Source organism: Plecotus auritus, assembly GCF_963455305.1.
Source record: "Plecotus auritus genome assembly, chromosome: 5".
Lineage (NCBI taxonomy): Eukaryota > Metazoa > Chordata > Mammalia > Chiroptera > Vespertilionidae > Plecotus > Plecotus auritus.
Genome location: NC_137776.1, coordinates 58,710,642 through 58,729,578, shown reverse-complemented (window position 1 = coordinate 58,729,578; position 18,937 = coordinate 58,710,642). Strand labels below are relative to the sequence as shown.

Below are 18,937 nucleotides of genomic sequence, written 5' to 3'. Positions count from 1 at the left end.
TTATGAAATTTTCATTAATGAGCTTATAGAGGCTCATTGTATATGTCACTCTATTTGAAAAACAATTCAAGGTACAAAGGCATCAATAGTGGAAAGATTTTGAAATTGAGGGATTAGTCTAGGGAGCTTTCAATCATATAGTGAGACACAATGTAGGACAAAAGAATACCACAGAATTTCCAATGTTTGACAACTAAAAAGTCATCCTTTATATGTTTTATTAATCTTACACTATTATTTATCACATAGATCTCAGTACAATAAAATATGAAATTCAAACACACACACACATGTGCACACGCACATACAAACATGTTAGAACAGGTGTAATACTAGACTTATGACCCAGGAAATTGAAATTCCCTCCTCAATTATGAAGGAAGAAGAGGCAGTAAGGATTTCTCTGAGACTTCTAAATCAATATACTTTATTGTTTTGTGTGCTGTGTGTGTAAAATGTAACTCAATTTTATATGCTAAAAACTTATTTTGAAAGCATATATTTAAGTTTGTACTTCCATTTCTTCTGTAAAGACTTGACAATACACGTCAAGATATATATATATTCCATATGAATTTCAGATCATTATAAAACAGTACCTCATATCTCTCTAACATTCTAATTTATAAACAGGTATTTTTACTCCTTAAACAGTGTGGCTGTCTGCCATATCAGCAATTTGAGAACAATGCAAGATAGAGCAACGATAATTTTGTATCCCCGAGGTGTTGTTTCATGGACGTGTGCATCCATGCTGAATTTAGAGTCCCATTGTCAGGCTCTGGAATGGGTCCACTGAGACTGGCTGTGAACTCCGTGGGAGAACCATGACACTTTCATTCACTCTAAAGAGGTCTCATGTGCAACAACAGCAGAAATCACGGCCTGATTGCTCACTGCCCCAATTAAGGACCTTTAAAGAGAAATTGTAACTACTGCATCGTCAGTGGCATGTTTATTACCCCCTCCGTTATAGCATGGTGATCCTCCACATGGCACATCATAACCTGTGGTGATATGGGAGAGAACTTCACAGGACAAACTAAAAATCCAATACGAAAAATGGCTGTTTTACATTTTAGCATACGTATACAACCACAACAATAGAAGACATTAATATTCTTCATATAAAAGAATATAAAAATGTGCTATGCTGATTTCTAATTCGCTTAGCTCCTCAAAAGAGTAAGAGTAGTCTTTTTCTATCTTAAGTTGAAATGGAAAACCACATCTTACCATTTTCTGTATATTGTGACTTTTCAAACTTAAAAATACTATTGTAAGTAAAAATACCGTACTGTTGTAACTTTAAAAAAATTTTTTTATTTTATTATCATTTTTAATCCCCACATGAGGATATGTTTATTGATTTTAGAGAGAGGAAAGGAGAGAGAAACAACCTTCCTTACGCATCCTGACTGGGGATCAGTCCTGCAAACTAGGTATGTGCCCTGCCTGGGAATTGAACCTGCAACCTTTTGATATATGGGATGACACTCCACCCAACTGAGCCACCCAGCTGGGGCTCTACTGTTGTAACTTTAAAACAGCCACGCATTTCCCAGATACCCCTTGTCCCACATCTGTGCTTTATTTTCCTCCATGCCATTTATCCATTCATCTTTTTATAGAACTCTGTGTGATTCTATTAACTTGTATTGATTAGTCTTTTTCCCCAAACTAGACCGTAATCTCCAAAAGGGCAGGAGTTTTGGTCTATTTTAATCACCGATAGAGCCTCGGTCCCTAGTAGAGTAGACTCTGAATAAATGTGTTGAATGAACCTCATAAAAGTAATAACACTCTACTCATTCACTATTGTTGCTAGTAATGAATAAAAGGGGTGAAATGACTAACCAACATTGTAAACCTGTGTTTTCATTATTTTCTCTTTATCTCTATAACAGAGAAAAACCAATTCTCAAAAATCTATGGCTTTTAATGAAACTTAAATAAATGTCTGAAGTCAAATTTAAAAAATCCCCCAAGGACAGAAGAAGGAGATAGCTCTAAATTTCTTAGGTTAAATGTATTCAAGTACCACTCTTATTTTGCTAAGGATGAATTCTTGCTCATGTGCAGAATGAATTGTGAGGAGAGCACCGCCCAGCCAGCTACAGATAAACTCAAAGGCGGACCATTCGGAGGCATAGGTATGGAAAAGGTACTCTGCGTCCTGATAAAAGAGCCAGGGTTCATCTGAAAGAAAAATAAACAATGCAAATAATGCAGAAAGTATTGACCAATATAGTGCAGCCTTAAATAAGATAGGCTGTAATGAACCCCAAATTCGTAACTTGGTTACTCAGCATTGAAAAAATAGTGTGTGTTTAAATAAATATATTTAAATAGACATAAATAAATATATAGCTTGCTCACTTTCCTTGTTCTGTCTCATATAAGAAACCTTCATTTGTATTCAAAGGTCTGGGATAGATGCATATTTCAAAATCACGGGTACTAAAATGGAGTTAAGCTATGATATTGGTCATTAATCATATTTAATAACATTCATCAATTTGATTATTTACTGATTATTTGTTAATTTGAACAAATTAGTTCTAGATTGACATAAGAAAAGGGGCTCAACTGCTGAACTGTAATAATATGACAATGCTATATAATAGCACATAATTTGAAGTTCAGGAACTGCCAGGATGGTTCTTACCATACTGGTACCAGGCAGGAATCTTGGGTTTCACATCTGTAAAGTAAAAACAAACCACCCTGAGTAATCACTCTTCACAGATGTGCTACCTCTGACTTATTTTAGCTCTAAACACAATATTTTGTACTTTGTCTTTTAAAAGACCATTTAAAAACCAAGTACATTGTACTATTTGAAATATGGTTAGTTCTCATACTTGAGGAGGAGGCTCTGCTTACAGATGGAAGGATGTGAACACTTGCTGAGGGCCTACTGTGTGTCACACACTATTCTAGGTGCTTTCACTCACTCATTTGACAAGTAATTTTGTTTGATTGTAATGTTACCACGACATTCTTCCAGATTGTACTCGCAAAACACAATATGATATAGTCAGTTATCCTCACTTCCTATTAACTAACTTAGCATACTGCACTTGTGTCATTTTTTTAAATTCCCCTATGATTTGTTCTTTGCTAAAATAGTGCAGTTTGGTTCATCATGAAGGCTACTGGTTGTGATCCAAGATACTTGCATTTAAGATCCTTGAAACTCTTCACTTGGGAAAATGCTATAGATTTTTAAAAAGCAAACATATAGTAAAGATCTTGTTAATATTTTTACCTCTTGGAATTTTGCATATCCATTCACGCTTGGAACCACAGTGCGAGGGCAGCAATGTTTTATTTGCTTTATAAACAGCACAATTTCTTGTATTATCTCCAAAATAAGTATTGTCTAAAAATGAAGAGATAACCTGCAGCAGATGAAGTTCATTATTCCTTAATGACGATTCCCCCACAAAAAAAGTTTCAAAAGATCATAAAAGGCACCCTTGTAAAGAAACCACAATAGACTTCTGGGAGAAGCTCTAAAAAGGTCTGGATATGATTCCAGTTACAGGTTGTCCCCTATTTGTGAAGAACCAGTGAATCAAATTTTAAACATTTTTCCTAAGGATGATCTTTTCTTAAAAAGAGGCATGCTACTCCTTTCTCCAGATGAGCAAAGCCGATGCATGCTTCTTTCCCAACTTCCACTATTTCCTCACTAGCAGGATTAGGCTAGCTATCGTGGGATCCTGAGTAAACTTCTTAGAGGCTCAGGGACTTGTCGGATTTGGGTCTCACTTTTGGTGTCAATTGTTTTGTTCAGACACTAAGCTTTTAGTTTCTAATCACTAAATTCTAAGTCACCACTAGCTTGAATCAGGAAACGATCCAACACTTTCCATGAATTATCACACAACAGAGGTATTCAATAAAGATTCAACACTCTCAATGATTTAATGACTGTCTGGTAGAAGAGTGGATGGAGCACAAGTAAAATTAAGGTGAAATTTTGGGAAAAAAAGAGGATGCTTGGAAATTATTTGTGCTCCTCTTCAAACATGTACACAGTCATGGAATTTAACTTAAATATATGTGAGCTCCGACTCAGAGAACAGCATGAGGTTGAATATTCATTTTATCTAGTGAGAGTGAGGAGGAACTCAGTGCCGTTTCATGGCTTTGTCTCCTTCATTCTGAACCAAATTGTCTATTCCTCTCCTATTACTAATAAGTTTGTTTTAGTAAAATGAAATGGAGTGTTCTCAACCTCTATGGAGCACACATCATTTAAATTTTATTTTAAATTATTGACAGTATAACAGATGTCTCTCATTTTCTCCCTTTTTGCCCCCTTCCACACAACCCCCACCCCACCCCAGGCCTTCTCCATACTGAGTCTATGGGTTATGCATATATGTTCTTTTTACATCTCTTCCTGTTCCCCAACATCCCTGCCCCTACCCACTGAGATCTGTTGTTCTGTTCTACGCTTTTAAATGCTATAATGACATTTATCACCAAACATCAGGTTGGGGTCAGATCAATCCTGTTATGCCCCTTCTGCTTTCTGGGCCTCTGTTTCTTCATCAGCATAACAGATAGGTGGGGCTGGGTGATCTTTAAGATCTCTTCCCACCCTCTGGTCCTGATGCCCTTTTTAAAGAAGCAGTACATGGGTGGAAACTTTACTTTTTTAACTAGCATGCCCTATTTTCTTCTTCTCATTGTAAGCATATAGCTTTTCCACAGATCTCTTCCTTGACACAAATCTCTCTCTGTTGCGGGTGTAGAGTTCCTATTTCTCTAACGATCTTTACCATTTCAAAGTTTAGCTACTGATATTTTGCCAACTAGGAAACATACTAGTAATATTGTGGCTTTGGAGGCAGGCAAACCGTGTACCACTCCTGGCTCTCCTATGTATTATTTTAGGCAAACTATTTAATCATTTCAGTACTCACTGCATTGAATTGTTGTAAGGATGGAATGAGACCATGCAGGCAGGACTGACTGCATTCAGCTCAGAACTTAGAAGGGAGTTAGAGCTCAATAAACAGGAGCTGCAGCAAATGCTCGCTGCAGGCTATTGCTAGCCTGCCCATTTCACAGGTGTAGCGAACAACTTGATTCTGCCTGTGCCCTCGGATGGACCCCGTTTCAATCTGGGATACTGCTTCTGTTTTTTTCCCTATCCTCTTGAGAAAAATGTGAGCATTACTCATTGAACCTGAAAAAACACGTAGTGTTAAGTTCCTCCTTTCCTTTAGGCAGGTGTTTACAAGTCTGAGGCTAACGAAAAGCAAATCTTTCTTTCTCTTTCCTAATGACTCGCTCTGGCTGAGAAGGAGGTGATATTTTTAAGACTGGCATTTCCGTCCTTTTAGAGGGAGATAAAATGAAACTGGTTCTTTTCCTTGTGGCATGGATGAGGGTCCCACGTCCACATACTAAGGAGCTGGGCAGGAGAGGGAGGGAGGGGTAAAGGAAGCCTGGTATTGTTTGAGAACAAGTGGCTTCAAAAAAAAAAAGAAAGAAAGAAAGAACAGTGGCTTCTTTGCTGGAGACTCTTCTTCACACGGTAGATGGAGTGAGGACTTTTCTGGAGATTTTGATCCTTTTCAAGATAAGCTCCTACAAAACTATCTGGCCTCAGAACTAGCTGGCTGGCCAAGGTTTCCCAGGCATTCCTGAAATAACTCTTCTGGCACGAAGGTCTGGTGTAGTTTCTGGTTTGGGTCTGAGTCATGGGAAATAGGGTCATTATTTCCAGGTTCATTTGCTTGATCTATCAAGTGGTTCCAGGGTCACCTGTTTTGAATTCCTTTCCTTTTCTCTGGGTCGGAAAGACTTACAGGGGTTCCATCGGACCACTCCCAAGAGCCAGCGTTCAGGGGATTTCTTTTATTGAATCCGATCCAGAACTGCCTTTCCTCTGTCCTGTGAAGAGAAGAAACAGAAACTTGGCCTTTCCCTTTGAATTCACCACAGTATGAAAAAGGCTCAAGTCAGTATTGATGCGGGCAGGGTTGATCAAGTCAAATAAACATCTCCCATGTGCAAAACCTGAGGTCTGAAATGAACTGAGAGAAGATTTAGCCTCTGCTTCCCATTTCTCTTGGTTTGTGCTATGCTCATCGGTGATGTGCAGTTGGGGGAGAAGCCAGCCCCTGTTGAGAACATGGCTTTCTCATGTTCGTTAGGAAGGGCAACACCCTTCAATCTGGCCTGGAACACATGAAAGCCAAGTTGGTAAGAGGTTTTGGACTTCACTATACTGTACTATTTATACTACTTTGAGATGCTTTGATTTGTGGCTCTTTTGTCACACGCTCATGTATTCTCTGAAGGTTCATTGCCAACATTCCTGTTTAATAAAAGGCGCATGGCATGTTTGGGGTTTTTGTTCAGATCCCAACAGAAATGTTTCCACAGCGAATCAGCCTGAGGCACGGTGGGTTAGGGCTAGACGTGGCGAGAAGCCCCACAGAGAACCATCTTCCTTCCTATAAGGCGGAGGACAAACATGTCACACCCCAGAGGACTCAAGCAAGCAAGTGGCTCCCTCCTCGGCTGACTTCCATGTATAAGACGCCCCTCGATTTTCAGTCTAACAATTTTAGAAAAAAATAGAGTCTTACACATGGAAAAATATGGTAATCTCCACGTCCTAGGCTGGAAGTCCACACTACCCTCCCTGTATGGAGAACTTTTTATTCCTTTCCTCACTGAACTCAGCATCCTACAGTTTTTCTGCTATATACTGGCTCCTAGAACTGGTATTTATTTTCTCTCCATCAATTTCTAAACTGGTATAATTTCTAATAATGTCATATAATAATATAAAAATAAAATAGTAACAGAAAAGCAGTGCCCCGGGAAGGGGAAGTATACTAGTATATGCTAACTATGAGAACTGGTTTATTTGCTGTAATTTGGCATCAGACTTGGCTGAACTCCCTGGAAGTCAGGGCAAAAGTAAAACATATATTACATAGCTTTTGTGATTAGATGCTGAAAATCAATAACTTGATAGGTGCTTGGCACTAAATACATCTAGAAATTCCAAGCGTGAGAACTTATGTAAATAGAAATGATATTTGATCTTACAGCAAACGTGGAAGCAGTTAGCATGTGGTTGTTTCATACAGCAAAGCTCACTGTGTATAAGTATGTACATGTATTTTGCAATTGGCTAAAGTCATGAAGCGAAGTTGCAACTTAGAACAACGGAGACTATCACATATCCTTTGGATCTGTGGCCCCCACCCATGGCTAACAATTCAGTTCACTAGGCAGTTTCTTGAACTTTTCTTCAACCTCAGAAAATCTGATTCAGCAGCTCTGGTGTGAGACCAGAGGGCTCTGTGTTAAAAGGTGTCCCAGAGAGTGTGATAATCAGCAGCTTTGGGAATCCTGGTCTCAGGTCAGTGTTTCCTGCAGAGACTAGGAATTCTATGGGATGTTGATAAGTGTTTTAAAAAACACACACAACAGTTTTGTGGTCAGAGGAAGTGCTTCCGTCTAGAACAGTGGTCAGCAAACCGCGGCTCGCCAGCCACATGCGGCTCTTTGGCCCCTTGAGTGTGGCTCTTCCACAAAATACCACAGCCTGGGCGAGTCTATTTTGAAGAAGTGGTATTAGAAGAAGTTTAAGTTTAAAAAATTTGGCTCTCAAAAGAAATTTCAGTCATTGTACTGTTGATATTTGGCTCTGTTGACTTATGAGTTTGCCGACCACTGGTCTAGAGCTTTTACAATATTAATGTATATGGCAAATTTCCAAGACTGTACTTTGCTTTACAAACATTTAACCACAAGATCTGCCTTCTCCCCTCCCCATAGTACTCTATAACACACACATTGAGGAGAGTGTCAGACTCCTACTTTTAAGGCCATTTTTAGATTTTGGAGATGAATAATTTGTTAGATATTACATAGTAACCTTCCTATGGCAGTGATTTTCAATATTTTTCATCTCCTGGCACACATAAACTAATTACTAAAATTCTCTGGCACACCAAAAAATATATATATATTTTTGCCAATCTAACCAAAAATAAGTACAATTTTAGCTCATTCACACCGGATGGCTATTGTTGTGTTGGCTATTGTCATTTTTAAATTTGACAGTCTAAGAGAAAAGAGGTCAGTGCCCCTGACTAGTCAGGTATTGCATATTTTAAAAATTCTTGTGGCACACCAGTGTGCCGTGGCTGAAAATCACTGTCTTATGGGATTGCCCCAAAGGAATCTTATGGGGAAGGCTAGGGTGTTCATCAACAAACAGTTCTGGATTTTCTCTGCGATGCAGGCAGGTGTTTCATAGACACTCCAGATTTCCAGAGCTTGGAGCAGAGTAGCTGGTGTTAACTTGTTCTCATTAAATAAATGTATGGAGCCATGGAGGCCTGACCCCCGCTTAGTCCACAACATCCTTGGGGCCAGATTTTTGTCTGTCATGCCTATTAGATTCTCAAGTCTGCTGTGCATATAACAGTGCCCTTTTTATAGAAGATATGCCCAAAATGTGTACTGAACTGACAAGAACATTCTAGATAAAGAGGCCAAGAGCTGGGAAGACTCACTAAAAGAGGACATGGTGGCTGCCTTTAAATATTTGAAAGTAGGTTAGACTTGATCTTAGTTGCTCTGGCTTACTAGAAGGTTGATCTTTGAAACCAGCCTTTTAGGCGGGGATAAATGGTGATGGAAGGAGACTTGGCTTGGGGTGCTGAAGGCACAGTACAATATTAGTACACAGATGATGTATTGTAGAATTGTATACCTGAAATCTGTATAATTTTATTAACCATGTCACCCCAATAAATTAAATTTAAAAAAAGAAAAGAAAGAAACCAGCCTTTAACAATGGAATGGGCTTTCTTTCTCCCAAGTAGGGAGCACTCTGAAACTGAAAGGCATCATGCAGACAGTGCATGACCCCAGGGATGGAGTAGAAGGAATTCCCACCTGTGGGTGGAGGGCAGCTCAAGATCACTTATGCTTTCTTCCCATTTAAAAGTAATTAACTTTCTAACTCTATGGAACTCAAAGATTCTATAAATTTGCAAGATGGACACAGATAAGTGAACATGTAAAATAAGGGTTGGATTGGAATTGTTTTTTTTTTTTTTAATCAGTGGGACTTTGATTTTTTCAAACAAAAGCTTACATGGACTTTGATTATATACAAAATAACTAGAAGTGGAGCTGGTTGGAGCTGCTCTGGTGAGTCAGTGAGCAAGGAACCAGGAGCTCTGCCTACTAGGCCCCTTCCTGCTCCTCAGTCAGCACTTTGAAAATCACTGGGCTAGATAATTTCTGAGTTTGGCAGAAAAGCTCCAAAATTCTGATTTTAGGCACAGAAAATATTTCAAATATCAAAACAATGTCACTTAGTTCTTTGTTTTATGGAATGAGAACTTGGTGCAATATACATATAAAATTATATGTATATATTTTTCTTTCATATCCCGAAGCTAATGGTTTTAGGTTTAAAACAAATATTTGAGATTTTAAACAAATATTAGGGATACTCATTCCTAAGTAGCCATTACTGGGAGACAGAACATTTGATTGTAATTTTTGAAAATTAACAAGTATTTACCGATTAAATTTTGAATGTAAAAGCTCATTCACAAAATTCTCTTCCTCGATATGGGCAAAGCTTGCAAGATGAGCTCCAAATTCCTCACAAAATGCTTCAGCTTCTCTCCATGTTCTTTTCATCAATACTTTTTCACTGTGAAATACCTGTATAGTAAAAGAAAATAGAGTTGACACTGTCACAGAAAAGGTAAGGCTATTTGATTCTGGACACGAAAATAATAGTAATTTAATTGTTGTCATTATTTTTTATTAAAGCTTGAGCCAGTAGGAAGAAATAGCATTTATTGAATTAGAACGTGTCTATTGTAAAACTATTATCTCTTTTTATTCTCACAACAACTTTATGCGTGTATAATAAACTGTTTTTATCAATGAACTGCTTGAGGATTCTTTTTTTTCCTCCTAAATTTCCCATGACTTGTCCCTTAATAAATGTTTGTCAAGAGATGAGGAGAGTCAGACTAAGAAGATTACAAATTTCAGGTCACACAGCTACAAACAGGCAGAGTGAGGATTAGACCCAATACTCCCTGCTTCCAGAGCCCATGGATTTCTGTCCTTCCAGATTGCCTTCTGACAAATTAGAATTGGCTGAATGATCATGCATCTGGCTGACCCATGGCAAGAAATAAAAAATGAGACCTGGGACCTAGGGCAGGTCTAATTCTAGGGTCTTTGGGTCTGAGTTGTACCTAAATTCTCTGCTGTTTCTCAACTGTCCTATTTTTTTCAGCAGTCCTCACAGTAACAGGAAGAAGTCACTCAAATGGCGGGTCTGCTTTTGATTTTATTTAAGATCAACGATGAGGGACCTAAGACCCAGAGCTCTGGATCCAGTGCCTCTGCAACCTCCTTATTTTTAACTGCCCAACACTAAGCCTGAGCCTCTGGTGCCAGCCTTCACGAGGCTCTGATCTGCTGAGACCAGAAGGAACAGGTTTCCCAGTCCTGTGGACCATAGCACAGCCTTTCCATCTTTTAAATTATATGTCAAAACTCACCTCCTTTGGGAACCTTTTCTCAAATCACTTTAAATTAATAAATCCTACCATAATACCCATCAAACACACCAGACATTTGCTGACGTGTTAGGGTAATATATAGTAGAAAAAGGAGTTCCAAGATCAGGAATTTATTCCAGCTCTGTCAATAAATAGTTGTGATCTTGGGTAAATCACTTCATCTTGCTAGCGTCAGCTTACTCCTTTCTAAGGTTCAACTTATTGCTCTGTGAGGTCACTTCTAGGCCTATTATTGCATGAAATGAATGTAGGATTATACACATAGATATTTAAATAGAGTGCATTCACAGGTATTTCATGCCATCTATAGATATGCAATATCTCTAGAGAGAGAGGCCATCTTCCTTCTGCTTTGCATATGCCCACATACCAGAAAAGAACTTTCTCCCATGATTTTGGAAATCTCTATTTATAAAATGAACCAAAGACAAAACCATCAAACAAAAACATATTTCAAAAATACATATTTCTGACAAGAAGATTGTAGGTGCTGATTTAAATCTAACATCTAAAGCTGCTTTGCAAAAAGATATTTCTTCAACATTATTTACATACACACACATACATATCAACTGTGTGTATTAATGTGTTTTATCTTTAGGTGTCTGGCAAGCTGCAAAAGCTATCCTTAGCAGCAGAATGGTAGTATAGTATTCCGTAATAGGGACTTTATTCATTTGTTTGCACATGATATGGAATTACATCATTTTCATACCCAGAACAATAGTGACTGGGAACCCGATATCAATCCTTATGAGGAGGACTTCAGTGTCACCAGGGATATGTCATTCTTTTGTCTTAAAAATTATTTTGGACTATAACTGAAATGATAGAGATAGTTGACAAATATTAATTAAGCACCTCTGTGTGCCAGACACTGTTCTGGAATAAAGAATTTGGGATACATGGACAAAATTGAAATAACGTTGGTCCAATTGAGAATGCCCATGTAACCTTGACCTCACCTTGAAGCAGCTGGCCAGGCCTGGTTCTGACTCCCAGCTTAAATAGCAGGGGTGAAAGGGCCATCTCTCTTCATGCTCAGTTTTCTCCCGGCTTTCCACTGGCTGCTTGCACAGGGACATTGCTTTAAAGTGCGTACAGTCCTTCACTTCCCAGCGGCCAGGTGGACTCCTTCCTCGCATGACAACACACCCACCACTGTAGCCTAAAAGCAGAAAGCAACACTTTTAACACCAGTCAACTAGAACACTTTGTGCTCAGAAGACCTCTTTAGAGTGTTGAATAATTGACATCTCAAAATGAAGTACCCAGACAGAACAGTAAAGGTGAAAAAGAATGCTTTATTGGCATAATTATCTCACTTCTCATCCTCCCTGGAGAAAAGAATAGAAGATGGAAAAGTGAGAGAAGAGAAACTATGAAGCTTGAAATTTGGACATTTTGAGCTCAGATGGCAAATGATGGAAAACTAGGAGCTGTTCCAACTTGAAACTGAAATATCTCCCGTCTCATCAAACACCAACATCCTTCTACATTGAATTATTGAATTTTTAACTGTGCAGAAAACAAGTTTAACTCACCATTTCTTTTTTATTTATTTTATTTTTTATTTTATTTTATTTTTAAAATAAATCTTTATTCAGATTATTACAATTGTTTCTCCTTTTTCCCCCCATAGCTCCCCTCCACCCAGTTCCCACCCCACCTTCTGCCCTTACCTCCCCCCCACTGTCCTCATCCATAGGTGTATGATTTTTGTCCAGTCTCTTCATGAACCACCCATACCCCTTTCCCCCTGAGAAATATCAGTCCACTCCCTTTCTATGCCCCTGATTCTATTATATTCACCAGATTATTCTGTTCCTCAGGTTTTTAATTCACTTGATTTTTAGGTTCACTTGTTGAGAGATATGTATTTGTTGTTCATAATTTTTCTCTTTACTTTTTTCTTCTTCCTCTTCTTTAAGAATACCTTTCAGCATTTCATATAAAACTGGTTTGGTGGCGATGAACTCCTTCAGCTTTTTCTTATCTGTGAAGCTCTTTATCTGCCCTTCAATTCTGAATGATAGCTTTGCTGGGTAGAGTAATCTTGGTTGTAGGTTCTTGCTATTCATCACATTGAAAATTTCTTGCCACTCCCGTCTGGCCTGCATAGTTTCTGTTGAAAAGTCAGCTGACAGTTGTATGGGTGCTCCCTTGTAGGTAACTAACTGTTTTACTCTTGCTGCTTTTAATATTCTCTCTTTGTCTTTTGCTCTTGGCATTTTAATTATGATGTGTCTTGGTGTGGTCCTCTTTGGATTCCTTTTGTTTGAAGGAAAAAGGAATCTGTGCACTTCCTGGACTTGTAAGTCTATTTCTTTCACCAGGTGGGGGAAGTTTTCTGTCATTATTTCTTCAAATAGGTTTTCAGTATCTTGCTCTCTCTCTTCTTCTGGCACCCCCATAATTCTGATGTTGGTACGCTTGAAGTTGTCCCAGAGTCTTCTTACACTATCTTCAACATTTTGGATTTTTTTTTTTGCTTTTTGCTTTTTCGGTTGAGTGTTTTTTGCTTCTTTGTATTTCAATTCTTTGACTTGATTTTTGTGTTCCTCTAGTGTGTTTTTGGGTCTCTGTATAATATTTTTTATTTCAGTCAGTGTATGTTTAATTTCTAGTTGGTCCTTTTTCATATCTTCGAGGGTCTCGTTATATTTATCGGCCTTTTCTAGGATATTCTTGAAAAGCCTTATAACCGTGGTTTTGAATTCTATATCCAGTCATTTGTTTTCCTCCATTTCTTTCGTTTGCGATCTGATTCTTTGACGCCACATTTTCATTGCTTCCCTGAGTTGGTAAGGTAGATTTGTGTGCTAGGTTTCCAATATGGCCCAGTGGGTCTGCCTCCCCAGTTAACCTGAGGTGGACACTCTTGGTGTACCCCTTTGTGGACTGTGTGTACAGCCTTGTTGTAATTAAGTCTTTATTGTTGTTGGTATCACTGGGAAGAATTGACCTCCAGGCCAGTTGGCTGTAAGGATCAGCTGTGTCTATGCTGGGAGAAGTTCGGTGCTGGAGACAGCCTTATAGGATTAGACTTGCCAAATTGCAATAGCCTCTGTGCTCAACTTGGATGGGGTGGAGTCTCAGTCTTGGCTTCCCGTCAGCCTTGCCCTTGCGCGCACATGCGCGCCTTCAGACCTCTGCCTTCCCCGGCTCCCGAGTCTTCACCCGAGAGTCCAGACTCCCCCCACAAGAGTGTGGGTCCCCAGGGGCTCGCCTGGAACTGGGGTTCACTGCAGTCAGAACTGGGCTCAGTGCAGTCAGGAGCCTCTGACTCCCTTCCACTAGGGAAAGCCTGTGGCAACCTCCGCAGCCTTTGTGCGCACTGGCACGCGCGTGCCTTCAGACTTCTGCCTTCCCCAGCTCCCGAGTCTCGGCCCGAGAGTCCAGACTCCCCCCACAAGAGCGTGGGTCCCCAGGGGCTCGCCCAGAACTGCGGTTCAGTGCAGTCAGAACTGGGGTTCATTGCGGTCAGGGGCTTCCTTCCCCCTTCCGCCAGAGAAAGTCAGCCAGGCTCTCAGCCACCCTTCCTCTCTGCGCGCACAAAGACCCTTTGCCGTACCTCCAATTCTCTGTGAGCTTTTCTCTTTCCTTCTAGTTGTAGAATTTTCACTCAGCCAGCTTTCCTGTGGTTCTGGATGGTGTCCGTTCTGTCTTTTAGTTGTAGTTTTGAAATTGTTGTGCGAGGCAGCAGTTTAGGTGCTTACCTATGCCGCCATCTTGGTTTCTCTTAACTCACCATTTCTTGAGTATGTGTGCATGTTGTGCTTTGAGATACCAATGTGACACAACAATGAAAAAATGCATAGCATGTATCCTCTGAGAAGTAGGTTGAGCAGGAAATAATATGCGAGTGATGGATTCAAGGTATTTGCAAGGGACACAACAGAAAACCAAACTGTAAACCATGGTAGAGTGGAGAGAATGAGATAAATTCTAAAGCGGGGTGAAACTCTGGGGGCAGGAGTAAGGGCAGACTTTGGGAAAAGGAAAAGACCTTCTAGTTATGGACAAAACTGCATTTTATTCTTTTCTGTATGTTTGAACATGTTGAAAAATAAAACATTTTCCCCATAGAAATAACTTCTAGGTTAAGATCCTCAAATTTGTCACCAAATCCATACAACTCATAAGACAGGCAAAAAGTACATTTCAAATTTCAGTGCATCGTAGAAGATAATCCCATTTCAAAAATAAAATAAAAACAGAGTGAGCTTTTTTTCTTGAATCCAGAGTGATCATCTAATTAATTAAATCAACATTCAACAACAAGAAAATGGTACGTCTACATTTATATACCAGGCTAGGCTGTATATGAGCTGTGAGAAACAGAAGGATAACACAACACAAAACAAACAAAACCCAACTCTTAATTTAGTGTGAGGCACAGACTCCTAAATGCTTAATTGCAGGCAACATAATGTGGGAAGTGCTATAGGAACTGTGTGTCCAGATTTCTGTGGGAGAATTCAGAAGGATGATGGAATGTCTCAGAATATCAGTAAAGGATTTGCAGAAAGTAACGTCTGCTGAGCTTTGAAGGATGAGAAAGTGAAAATAATTTTCAAGAAGTGCTTATAAAAAAAAGCAACTGATTATAGATGAAGCATCTGAAGACTTGTGATGCTTCTGGACCTAAAGGGGCTTTTAAAAATGTAATCACTCAGTACCAGGTATTTGTCTTGTTTAATTTCCCTTCAGAAGGAGTGGTTTCATTTTTTTAGATACAGGGCAATTACCTTTGGTTGTTTTATGCTGATAGAAAGACTAAAGAGAGGGAAAAATGAAGAGTGAGAGAAGAAAAAAGACAAGATGTACAAAGAACTTCTCCTAAAGGAACACGGGAGTGTAAAATAGAGAAAGAATAAGGGAGCTAAAGAACAACTGCTTGTGTCTTCAACAATCTTGGGTGCACGCTGGGTAGAACAGCAACAAGACAGCACCCATCTGCAAGAAGCTCACAATCCTGTGTGTGTGTACACTGACGTATCAAACAGACCTGCAAAGGTGAAAATGACTCGTCTTAAACAAGGAAACATAATTAGTATGACTCTCAGAGAATAAAAGCAAGTCAAGAGAAAGTTGGTCCATAGAAAGGCCATTAGTGGGTTCCATTGACTAGAACAACTAGTTAGTGTTAAAGATGAAATGTTGGGGGCCAGACAAGGAGGAGAGATTATAGCATGTAACCGCAACCTCCCATGTATGCAGCCTTGCAGTACTGCTGAAGGCAGTTTCAAAATGCATCTCACAATCTAGCAGGTCATCCTATATAATAAAGAGGTAATATGCAAATTAACCCTCATGCCCTCACAAGATGGTTGCCTATGACCAGGCCGGCAGGGGGGTTAGTGAGGGACGACCAAATGACTGAACAAGCAGGCTGCAAGGGGCGACCAGGCTGGCAGGGGGGTTAGTGAGGGACGACCAAACGACTGAATAGCAGGCTGTGTGGGAAGACCAAGCCAGCAGAGAGGGGGGCAGTTGGGGGCAACCAGGCTGGCAGGGGGGGGCAGTAAGAGGTGACCAGGCCAGCAGGGGATGCAGCTGGGGGTGATTAAGCTGGCAGGGGGGGCAGTGAGGGGTGACTAGGCCGGTGGGGGGGCAGTTAGGGGTGACCAGGCTGGCAGGGAGGAGCGGTTAGGGGTGACCAGGCTGGCAGAAGGGGCAGTTGGGGGGTGACCAGGCTGGCAGTGGGGGGCAGTTAGGGGCAATCAGGCTGGCACGGGGGCAATTGGGGGCAACCAGGACAGCAGGGGGGGAAGTTAGGGGCAATCAGGCCGGTGGGGGGGGCAGTTGGGGGTGACCAGGCTGGCTGGGGGGGCAGTTAGGAGCAACCAGGCTGACAAGGGGGGCAATTGGGGGCAACCTGGTGGGCAGGGGGGGCAGTTAAGAGTGACCAGGCTGGAAAGGAAGGCAGTTGGGGGCTATCAGGCTGGGGGGGGGAATTTGTGCACGGGGGAGGGGGAGAGCAGATAGGGGCTATCAGGCCGGCATGCAGAGGCAGTGAGGGGCAGCAATCAGGCTGGCGGGGGGGGGGGGGCAGTTAGGGGCGACCCGGCAGGCAGGCAGGTGAGCGATTAGGAGCCAGCGGTCCAGGATTGTGAGAGGGATGTCTAACTGCCAGTTTAGGCCTGATCCCGGGCCTAAACTGGCAGTCAGACATCCTCTGAGGGGTCCCGGATTGGAGAGGGCGCAGGCTGGGCTGAGGGGACACCCCCTCCCCCCCGCCCGGTGCACAAATTTTATGCTCTGGGCCTCTAGTGAACAATAAAGGAGATGCTGCATGCTCTGCATGATGAAATTCTAATGAAACTGAACTGTGGAAATCCACATGGAAGCTCAAAGTCTTATATTAATAGGCAGCTCTAGTGAAAAAGGAAGGGACCCATGCACTCCCATCTGTTTCTTCCATCCTTCCTTTCCCAGCAGCCTTTGACTTGGAGCCGGAGGTCTAGGGGTCTAGTCCCAGCACAAACATTTAGTAATTTGAATCTTAAACAGATTATATTCATCACACACACACACAAAAAGCTTATCTAGAATATGGGGATAATAATCTCTTTTCTTCTCCTGGGTTTGAATGAAAAGCAAATGAAACAATGTATTAAAAGGCACCCCAAAAATATCAAGGGCTACACCCACCCCTAAGATGTTGCTTCGAGATTCTTATTTTGGCTGTTTTCCTTAAAAAGCTGGAATTTTGTGGCATGCGTTCTGCCTGCAGGTTCAAAGAATTTTTCTAAAGCTTGAATCAGCAAGTTTAAAATGTAATGTACTTTTTTGTTGGCCTTGCATTTTGCCTCGCTTTCCCCCACCAGACAATGATTAAATAGCTTTGGTTTTGGATACTATGGATACTCAACTCATCTTCATTAGTGGAGAAGAGATGTCTGTGAACAGCGATGAAGATGCGAAGTGCTGCAGGAGTGTTACTGCTATTCTAAAGTGGTTAACTTAATGGAACATTTGACCCAAATTTTAGAATCTCAGCCCCAAAGAAGCAGTAAAATGGTGTCATAAAGGGAGACTGGGCTAAGGGAGGTATAAACTGAATTTATAATCACATATTGTGGGGATGCTTGCAAAGCCAAATAAGGGTAGGGTGTGGGAAAGAGCAGAGGTGGTTTTTCTCCTAGAGAAATAGTTCTCAAATTCAATAACTCGTTTGCTTCTTCCTTTGAAGAAGAAAAACTATCATCCTATTCCAAAGTGGCAAAGCTCACATTTAAACTAATTCTCCTAACCTGTCTTACCCTCCCTCAAACCCTCCTCCCCCACTCTCTCCCTCAAACATGAATGGAAAAACTTTCAGTCTTTTAAGAAATTCCAGTTCACCATTCCAGTCTCTTCCATTTGGCAAAGCTATCTCACCATATAAGATGAACTGAGCTGGGAAAGCCTCCACTTTCCTCTTCTCTGGCCAAATACCTCAGGGCCAGGAGGGAACTATAGCTGGGCCTTCTTATCTATCTATCTATCTATCTATCTATCTATCTATCTATCTATCTATCTATCATCATCTATCTATCTATCTATCTATCTATCTATCTATCTATCTATCATCTATCTATCTATCATCTATCTATCTATCTATCTATCTATCTATCTATCTATCTATCATCTATCTATCTATCTATCTATCATCTATCTATCATCTATCTATCTATCTATCATCTATCTATCTATCTATCTATCTATCTATCATCTATCTATCTATCTATCATCTATCTATCTATCTATCTATCTATCTATCTATCTATCTATCTATCATCTATATTTTTTAAATCTTTATTGCTGAAAGTATTACATATGTCTTCTTTTGTCTCCCATTGACCCTTATAGCTTGCCCCTGCCACCACCCCCAACCCCCCCCCCCAAGCCTCCACCACCTTATTGTCTGTGTCCATGGGTTATGCATATATGCATGCAAGTTCTTTGGTTGATCTCTTCCCACCCACCCACCCCCGACTTTCCTCTGAGATTCAACATGGGGAAAAGTGAAGCTACTGGGACAGGGAAGGCGTTCTGTCTATTCACCTGATACTGTGCTAGGCATTTTATATGGTCAATTCCCTGTTGAACTTCAAAAACTATTTGAGGCAGATATTAGTATATGGAGGCACAGAGGCTTAGTAACTTGCCTAAGTCTACATAGTTAGTGAGGACTTGTTCTAGAATTTGAAAGCAGATTTATCTGAGTCTACTATGAGACAATGTCAAGGTACAGCGTAGGTGGGCATTCAATAAATAGTTGTCGAATGAAGGACTGAATCTTCTCCTCAAATAATCTGCCTCTATTTCCATGGAGCTCC

General features: G+C 40.6%; 1 protein-coding gene across 2 annotated transcripts in view; it reads right to left on the bottom strand.

Annotated features, from left to right (window-relative positions):
- The window catches only part of PLA2R1 (phospholipase A2 receptor 1), a gene marked incomplete at both ends in the record, with an annotated part of 124,325 nt that overhangs the window by 30,441 nt on the left and 74,947 nt on the right, over positions 1 to 18,937 (bottom strand). For both annotated transcript variants that reach the window (XM_080667890.1, XM_080667889.1), the window contains 6 exons: positions 2,042 to 2,199; positions 2,669 to 2,704; positions 3,272 to 3,404; positions 5,832 to 5,916; positions 9,587 to 9,732; positions 11,576 to 11,778. In XM_080667890.1, the coding sequence (XP_080524016.1) occupies positions 2,042 to 2,199; positions 2,669 to 2,704; positions 3,272 to 3,404; positions 5,832 to 5,916; positions 9,587 to 9,732; positions 11,576 to 11,778 (761 nt within the window). The remainder of the gene's footprint in view (positions 1 to 2,041; positions 2,200 to 2,668; positions 2,705 to 3,271; positions 3,405 to 5,831; positions 5,917 to 9,586; positions 9,733 to 11,575; positions 11,779 to 18,937) is intronic.